This window comes from Fukomys damarensis, unplaced genomic scaffold, assembly GCF_012274545.1.
Source record: "Fukomys damarensis isolate Sample0158 unplaced genomic scaffold, DMR_v1.0_HiC HiC_scaffold_25, whole genome shotgun sequence".
Classification (NCBI taxonomy): domain Eukaryota; kingdom Metazoa; phylum Chordata; class Mammalia; order Rodentia; family Bathyergidae; genus Fukomys; species Fukomys damarensis.
This window is the reverse complement of record NW_022900937.1, coordinates 18,024,099-18,032,586: the sequence shown is the minus strand read 5'-3', so window position 1 is coordinate 18,032,586 and position 8,488 is coordinate 18,024,099. Positions and strand designations below refer to the sequence as shown.

The window sequence follows — 8,488 nt, the reverse complement described above, 5'->3', positions numbered from 1 at the left end:
CAGAAAGGAAGTGCCCGGCCTGGTGTCACAGCCGGCCCCGGCCACGATGCGGGGGGCTGCGTTTCCCAGACTCTTCAGTGTCCCCCGCACCACTGCCGCTCCCAAGATGCTGAGCTGTGCCCCAGGCCCACCCACCCACAGCTCCCTTGCCTGGGGACGGGTGCCTCCTGGGACTGAAGGCCAGGTCCTCAGTTGAAAGCTCAAGCTGCATCCGGGCCCTGCAGAGCTGTCAGTGAGGGCCGAACCTCTGTCCACAGCCTCAGGGCCTGAGGCCACCCCGCTGGTCCCCGCCCACCAGGGACTTCAGACCCTGTGCACACAAAGCCAAGCAGCACGGCCATGCCAGGCTCCTGCACAAACCCAGCCTGTGTCCTCACAGGAGCACTTTCCAGAGAGGACATCGGCCCCAGCCCAGAGCCACAGTGGTGAGGCCAACTCTGTGCGCACGGGTGCACAGGCCTTCCACACTGGATGAGCACCTGGCCTCTGTTGCTGGGCCTCTTGTCCTCCCCGTCCTGTCCATGTCCTTGTTGTGACCCCAGCCCCGCCATCCTGAGCCCCGCTGTTCACCAGCTCCGCCCCCCACCTGCAGCGCCCCCATCATGGCCAGGGCCGGCTGTGACACCAGGCCGGGCACTTCCTTTTTGGCCCTGGCTTCCTCTCGGCTGCCCATTCTCTTCCCTGGCCCCAGGAGCTGGGCTCTCCGGCCACTCTAGGTCCTTTGCTCGCCCCTGTGCCCCAGTGGTGGGAAACATTTGTACGGTGGCAGAGAATGTCCCTGCTGATCACCACACGTCTGCTTGGGGCCCGGACTGGCATCCACTCTGAACAGCACTCCTGCCACTGGGCTGCCCAGGGAGCCTCAACTGAGGTGACCCTGGTCCCCCACTACAGCTTTGCCAGGGGGCTCCCGGGGAGCCGGGCCCAAGGAAGTAGCTCTTTCTGCGGGCAGAGTCTGCGCTCTGGCCTGGGTGCCCAGCCCCACACAGCCCCCTGCTGGCACCCAGGCCCAGGGGATGGGGCTGGCAGAGGAACGGGCTGGTGATAGGTCAGCCTCAGAGCCAGGCTCCCAGGCTGGCAGTCAGGCTCAGGAGGAACACCTGACACCGTGCCAGGGCTACGGCTGCTCCCAGAGCTCATCTGGAGTCCAGGAGCCGGTGGGTCAGTGTTGGTCAAAAGGGCCACCAGGTCCACAGCAGCCACTCGAAGGCTAATGCGTGTGTTGTTCAGATTTAGCTCACACCTTTGGATGCCATGGGTGCCAGCTGTGTGTGGGCACCAGGGACACTGGGGAATAAGGTCAGGAGCCTGCAGGAGCAGGGAGGTCAGACACAGATCACTGCCACAGCAGCGCACAGCTAGTGGGACCGGCCTGGGGTTGGGGGTCCAAGAAGGCTTCCAGGAGGAGGTACCACTGTGGGAGCAGAAAGAAACAACCCCACAGTACATCTGTACTCTTTTTATCCCTCTCCCTTCTTCCTCCATCTCTAGACCCCCTCCCACTTGCAAAAGATCTTCCTCTTTCTCACTTTTTCCCCCCTTTTTTGAAGGCAGAGTCTCACTGTGTAGTCCAGGCTGGCCTTGAACTCTCTGTGATCCTCCTGCCTCAGCCTCCTAAATTCTGGGATCACAGGTGTGCAGTATCACGCACAGTTCTTTTTTTCTTTTTAAGACAGGGTCTCACTATGTAGTTGAGACTGACCTGGAATTCACTGTGTAGTCCAGGCTGGTCTTGAACTCACAGCGATCCTCCTGCCTCAGCCTCCAGAGTGCAGGGATTACAGGTGTGTGCCACTGCGCCCAGTTTTTTGTTTTTATGTAAACACTATGTATAATAAACATGGACTAATAAGAAATTGAAAAAGTAAAGTTACAACATGCAAGAGAAGAAAGAAACAAAAAAGGAAAGAAAGCAAGCAAGCAAGCAAGCAAAGCCAGCAACAAAGGGCAGAGGCTCGGTGGAGGCAGGAAGGCTGGAGGAAGCAGTGTGAGCCTGGGTCCCAGCAGTGACAGCGTTGCTGGGCACAGGGCTGGATGGGTGTTCTGGAGAGAGGAGGCTGAAGGGTCCCCTCCCTGCCCCCTGCCTGGGAAGTCCAGCCAGCTGAAGAGGGCCCAGGGCCAAGGCCGCCTGCTGACGGAGGCCCCAAGAGCCAGCTCAGCCCTCCTCCCCACCCCGCCCCTCTCTGCTATTGAAACCCTCTGCAGGGGGTCAGGCCACAGCCACACCCACAACCAGAGCCTTCAGGGCTCTGGGGGGCAGTGCAGACTCTGGGGTGGGGCATCCGAACCAGCAGCGGCTTAGGGACCAGGGACAAGCCCGGGTGAGGCAGCCAGGCTGGCACCAGAGCGGGTCCTGGGGGGAAGGAGTCCCCCTGACCACGGCGTTGGTGGCCCTGCGGGGCAGGGGTGGCCTGGGCACCTGCCTGGTGGGGAGTGCTGGCTGCGTCTCTGCCAGGACACAGGAGGGGGGTTGCTGAGCCCGGCTCCAGCTCTGTCCCCCGTGCAGTGATCTGGCATGGGGCTCGCACCCAGCTTAGCCCCTGTGGCGGGCAGAGACCGCACCCACCTCCTCCTCCTGTCCCTGTCCTGGCTGTCACCCTGAGCAGGGACATGGCCAGCCAGGCTTTTGGACCACATGGACACGTTTTGCAAGTATGGAGGAGGGCCCAGTACCACAAAGCCGGTGCAGGCTGCCACTCTCTGGGCGTTAATGCTGCTGTCTGGGCTGGGCACTGCCAGGAAGGGGTCCCCGGAGAGGCGTCCTACTCTGGGACCTTCCCACCGGGTATGTGCACCCCTCTGCCACCCAGTCCTCTGGCTGTGCTTGTCTGTCTGTCTGTGTCTCTGGCCTGCCTGCCATGGTTGACCTGCCAGCGAAAATGGTGGCTTACTTCCTTACTGAAGGATAAAACCTTCATGGGGTTGTTCTAAAATCAAAAACAAAAAAGCAGTTGTGCACACCTGTCATCTCGGAAGGCTGGGGCAGAAGAATCTCAAGTGTGAGGACCACACAGGCCATTCAGTGAGACCCTCTCAAAATAAAAAAGGGCTGGGGCTGTAGCTCAGCAGCAGAGCGCTTGCCAAGGCTCTGGGTTCCATCCCCATCACTGCCAAAAGGTACATTTTTAGAAGTTCCTAACGGAGTTCCTGAGCTCACCAATGCTAGAGGTCAGAGTGTGCGGAGAGTGAGGGGCACAGCTCCCGCCCCGCCCCCGAGAAGGTTCCTAGAGTCACGGCTGGCCTGAGGCTCCGGCCAGGCCCAGCGTGGGGTCTCCACCTGCAGGCTTCTCCTGGGGCACGGGCAGCTCCGCCTACCAGACAGAGGGTGCCTGGGACCAGGATGGGAAGGGGCCCAGCATCTGGGACGTGACCACAGACGCGGCCTGCGACGGCTACTACAGGGCCCGGGTGAGCGGGGACACACTGCTCACGCGGGAGGGGCACAGAGGGAGACCGGAGGCACTGTTGGAAGAAGGCGAGCAGCCTAAAACAGGGCCCGAGTCCCCCAGGCCACGGTGGCCTGGCCCCTGCCGGAGAATCGCCCCTGTGGACAAATGGGACCGCTCAGCCTCAGCGGCCACTTCCTTCTTGGGTTGACACCTTGTGGAATTCGTCCCCCGCACACACCCGTGAGAACCCCAACAGCCTTCTCCAAGTGCCCCATGTCCCACACCGGTGCCAAGCACGAGAGGGAGAAGGTGGTACCGGCCCTGCTGTGTCCTGCAGACGGGCCGCGCCTTGGCTGCGCAGAGCCACACACAGGAGCTGTGAGCCCACGACCCTCGTCCCCTTTCCTGGCTGTCAGACCACACAGGAGGACGTCCTGAGGCTGAGGGAGCTGCGGCGTGGTCCCTTCCAGACAGATGTCTGGGCAGCAGCCTCGCAGGCTGCCGGGGTGCTGGGGCACCATCTGGCCCGCAAACCCCCGGCCCTGGCGATGGGCCCCAGGAGGTGTGGCCAGTCCTCCCTTCCTCCCAAAGCCGAGAAGTTCTACAGCAACCTCATCGACGCCAGCGTGAACCTGCACCACTGGGACCTGCCACAGGTGAGGAACATATGAGCAGGTGAAGAAATCCTCACTCACACTTAGCGTCCGTGCTGTGGCCGTGGACTTGTGAAGGACAGGAATTTACTTCACAGTTCGGCACGCTGGGAAGGCCAAGGCCAGGGTGACCCAGGTTGAGGGGCTGTCTGTGGCCACAAGATGGCGCCTCGAATGCTTTTCCTCTGCCCGGAAGGGCCCCGATCCCAATGTCAGAAGGCAGAGGAGGCTTCGTGAAGGGCTTGGGGCTGAGCAAAGCTGACTGGAGACCAGGGCTTATTCTGGGGCCTCTACGCAGGGCATGGGGAGGAGAATGAAAGTCCCTTCACAGCTTACATCACAGCTGCTTTTCCCAGGATCAGACCTCTCCCTGGGCATTTTCTTTCTTGAAATAGGGTCTTGCTATATATTCAGGCTGGCTTCAAACTCACAGCAATCCTTCCGCCTCAGCCTCCTGTTAGGATCACACGCTAAGCAAGTGCTCTACCACTGAGCTCCATCTCCAGTTCTTATGCTTTGAGGAAGAGTCTTGCTAAATTTTCCAGGCTGGCCTTGAACTTGTGATTCTCCTGCCTCAGCCTCCTAAGTAGCTGAGATTGTAAGCATGTGCCACCACGCCTGGCATTTAGTATTCTTTTTATTTTGGTGCTAAGCATGCGCTGCACCACTGGCTGCACCGCCAGTCCCTCGTTCCCTCTTAAATTATTCAAAAGCTCTGACCTCGTCCCAGGTCCTTGCTCCCTGTCCCCTAGCAAGACCCTCTAAACAAGCTCCCTGCTGGAGCCACTGTTTCTCCCGCACATACCCCCGGGCGCCGCCTCTGCTGGCAGCTGCTCCAGGTGAGGTTTGGCGGGTGGCAGAACACCAGCACGGCATCTATGCTTTGAGGCTTTCGGGGACTGTGTGAAGCACTGGATCGCATTCAGCGGCCCTCGGGTAAGCAGGGCCTGTGGTGAAGAGGCCAGTGCGGTCCCCACTTGCTGTCCCCGCAGGCCATAGGTGGAAAAGGGCTACGAGACAGGTGAGCACGCGCCCGGCCCGAGGCTGCCCGGCACCGTCCCGTACCACGCGGCGCACCATGTGCTCAAGGTGAGCGGCCCACAGCGGTGCCGGCACCATGTCCCTTGTGTCCGTAAGCTGCCCGGGGCTGAGGTGGCCGAGCAGGACAGCAGTGTGGAGGAGGTCGGGAGTGGCTGGCTCGGGGCTGGGGCGCAGGGGAAGGAGAAGCAGCACTGCATAGTGAGGCCAAAACCCCGCAGGGCCCAGAGGTGGCTCCGGGGGATGACAACTGGCACAAGGTGGACGGTCTGTCTGAAGTGGGCGGTCAGAGGCTGCCGGGTGATGCATCATACCCTCAAATTCACACAGGGGAGAAGACTTGCTCCATCTGGCTTCTTTTTGTGATCTTTTCTGACACAGGATCCAAGCTGGCCTTGAAATCATGGTGATCTTCCTGACTCAGCCGCCCAAGGGCTGCAATCACAGGAGTGCACCAGCACCTGGGGCTGGCTTGCAATTTCTTACTCTCTGTTCAAAGGGCAGCGCTCTGAAGACGTCTGTAGTAATGAACACAGAAGCTGTTTTTCAGACCTTCTCAACTGTAAGACGGCTGGATAGATGTGACTCGCTTGCTGTTTTTGAGATGTCCAGGTCATGAGACAACCCTGCTCCGTTAAGGCCTGGTGGGGATTTTGCTGAACTGTGACTGGGGGGAATCGTAGACATCAGTGACCCCGGGGACACAGAGGCTGCTGAACGATACCTGCAGTTCTGCCTGGGCTGGTTCGCCAACCCCATCTTCACAGGTGACTACCCCCAAGTCATGAAGGACCGACCGCATTGGTGAGCAAGTCACACATCCTTTTGTTCTTTTGGTTTTGGGAGACAAGCTCTCGCTATGTAGTCCAGGCTGGTCTTGAACTCGCAGAGATCCTCCTGCCTCACATTTCCTATTTTATACTTTTTTTTTAGACAGGGTCACTAGTTGAGACTGACCTAGAACTCACTTTGTAGCCCAGGCTGGTCTCGAACTCACAGTGATCTTCCTGCCTCAGCCTCCTGAGTGCTGGGATTACAGGCGTGCGCCACCACGCCTGGTTCACATTTCCTATTTTAATTGCATCTAAAAACATAAATAGGGCCAGGGATTTAGCTCAGTGGTGCCGCTGTGTGCCTAGGGCAAGGTCCTGAGTTCCATGCCCAGTACCAAAGAACAAACAAATAAATAAAAACAATGTACATATGTTTGTTCTTTTGTTTTTTGAGACAGGGTCTCACTATGTAGTTGAGACTGACCTGGAACTCACAATGTAGCTTAGGATGGTCTTAAACTCACAGTGATCCTCCTGCTTCAGCCTCCCGAGTGCTGGGATCACAGGTGTGCGCCACCCCCGCCCGGCTAACAATGTACATATGTGCTGGGTACAGCGCGATGTGTTGATACATATAGACATTGCACAACCTGTAAATCAGGGTAAACATCCATCTTCCCAACCACTTCTCACTTCCAGAGGTGTGACGCAGAACGGTGGCCGAGCATTTGCCTAGCATGTGCTAAGCCCTCGGTCCAATCCCCAGGGCTGCAGAACACAGTAAGTTAAACATTGTTTCTTTATGATAGCTGGGCATGGTAGTTACCGTGTAGTGTCTCCTTCCAAAAATGGCTCACCAAATATACAGTGTTGGGTTTTGTGGTGCTCATGTCTTTCTAGAGTTGGTTTCTAGATTCTTCTAGTCTCTAACAAAGAATTAAATAAAAAAACAGTGACAAAGTGTGCTTGAAAAAGTAAAAGTGAAAAAAAAGAAGAAAAGTAAAAGTGACAAGTGAGGGAGAAACTGGCTCTGTAAAATGGGAAAAAGCAAGACAGACGAGCACCCTAGAGTCCAGGGTGGGCGACCATGAGGAAAGGCCCAACAGCGGGCTCTTCTGGGGGGGTCTGCATCCTTTTGTGCCATCTACATCTCAAGGAAACCCACGAGAACTCCCACATGCAGGTCCTGACAGGCGGTGCTGGGACCCCACACCTCAGGCTGAGGCCAGGTCCAGGCTGTCCTATTGAAAACCTGCTCCAGGTCTCATGAGAAGTCCATGTGCAGGGCTTTGGAAATTGTTCTGCCCATGCGCTCCAGGATCTGGTAATTAACAGGTTATACTACTTCCCCACGCCCTAATCTCCCACCTCAGTGGCACATGTGCATAATTCCAGTACTTTAGGAGGCTGAGGCAGGAAGACTGCAGTGCGTTGAAGGCCTGCCTGGACTACATAGTGAGACCCAGATTCAAAATGAAAAAAAAAAAAAAAAAGCCTATCAATAAACAAACAAAAGGAAAAGCCAGAGTTTTATTTTCCATGCAGGTGAGTCCTGAAGTCCAGCTTCTGGGTTACCATGCCAGGTCATCAAGGGACACAGCAATTGAGCGACCTAAAACACAGATTAAATTCTGCTTTGTGCTCACAGGAAGAAATCACAGAGCAGGGCCTGGCTCTGTCTCGGCTGCCAGTGTTCTCCGGCCAGGAGAGCTGCATCAAAGGCACCTCCGACTTCCCGGGACTGGGTCATTTCACCACGCACTACACCACGGAAGGGAACCACTTCTCTCGCCAGGGGCCCAGCTACCAGAATGACCAGGACTTGGTGGAACTTGATGACCCAAACTGGTTGGATGTGGGGCCTCAATGCCTCTGTTCTGTGCCGTGGGGGTTCAGGAGGCTCCTCCACTTTGCTCAGGTTCTTACCACTTCAGCTACCTTAGGACCTTAGATCTGTGTTCACTGCTCAGTGCAGCCCCAGGACTCCAAGGCAAGTCAGTGACACAATAAACCCAGTACTGCCTTCTTCAGAAGCTGCTCGATGCAGGCCCTGCACACAGACACCCACAGGAATGACCTCGTCCACCGAGGGAGCTTCGGTCATTCTGCCACCCTTCTCACCTGACATGGAACACGTGGGAAAGAACAGGACCAGAAATGCATTTTCCTAACAAGGCCTATTCACTGAAACACGTATTTTCATATAAACTTGCTTCCTGGCTATACTCATCTCTAAATAAATGTGTTAACTAGCACATAGTGTACGCAAAAATCCATTTGATTTGAGTGTGGCAGCCTTACATGGGTGTGGTGGTGCACAGCTGTAATCCTAGCTCTTGGGAGGCTGAGGCAGGAGGACATCCTAGGCTACAGAGGAAGTTCAAGATTAGGATGGACTACATAGTCAGGCCTGTCTCAGGATTATTAAAAAACAAACAAACAAACAAACAAAAAACGTGGCAGCCTTTAATACGTCTTGCCATGTGAACTTTGACCCAGAAACTCACATTACAATTTTTTTCTGGAGATCAGATTTTTTTTTTTAGATAGAGTTTTGCTATGTACCCCAGGCTAGCCTTGAACTCCCCATAAAGTTCCTGCCTCGGCCTCCCAAGTGCTGACTATGTCAGAATAT

General features: G+C 56.4%; 1 protein-coding gene across 1 annotated transcript in view; it reads left to right on the top strand.

Moving 5' to 3' along the window:
* Nucleotides 1-2,635: 2,635 nt before the first annotated feature.
* Nucleotides 2,636-8,488, top strand: part of Lctl (lactase like) — a 9,225-nt gene continuing 3,372 nt past the window's right edge. The window contains 11 exon segments of the mRNA XM_033756058.1: nucleotides 2,636-2,757; nucleotides 3,258-3,408; nucleotides 3,815-3,928; nucleotides 3,986-4,045; nucleotides 4,873-4,916; nucleotides 4,918-4,978; nucleotides 5,042-5,224; nucleotides 5,302-5,380; nucleotides 5,720-5,755; nucleotides 5,758-5,892; nucleotides 7,506-7,770. Of these exon segments, the coding sequence (XP_033611949.1) occupies nucleotides 2,636-2,757; nucleotides 3,258-3,408; nucleotides 3,815-3,928; nucleotides 3,986-4,045; nucleotides 4,873-4,916; nucleotides 4,918-4,978; nucleotides 5,042-5,224; nucleotides 5,302-5,380; nucleotides 5,720-5,755; nucleotides 5,758-5,892; nucleotides 7,506-7,770 (1,250 nt within the window).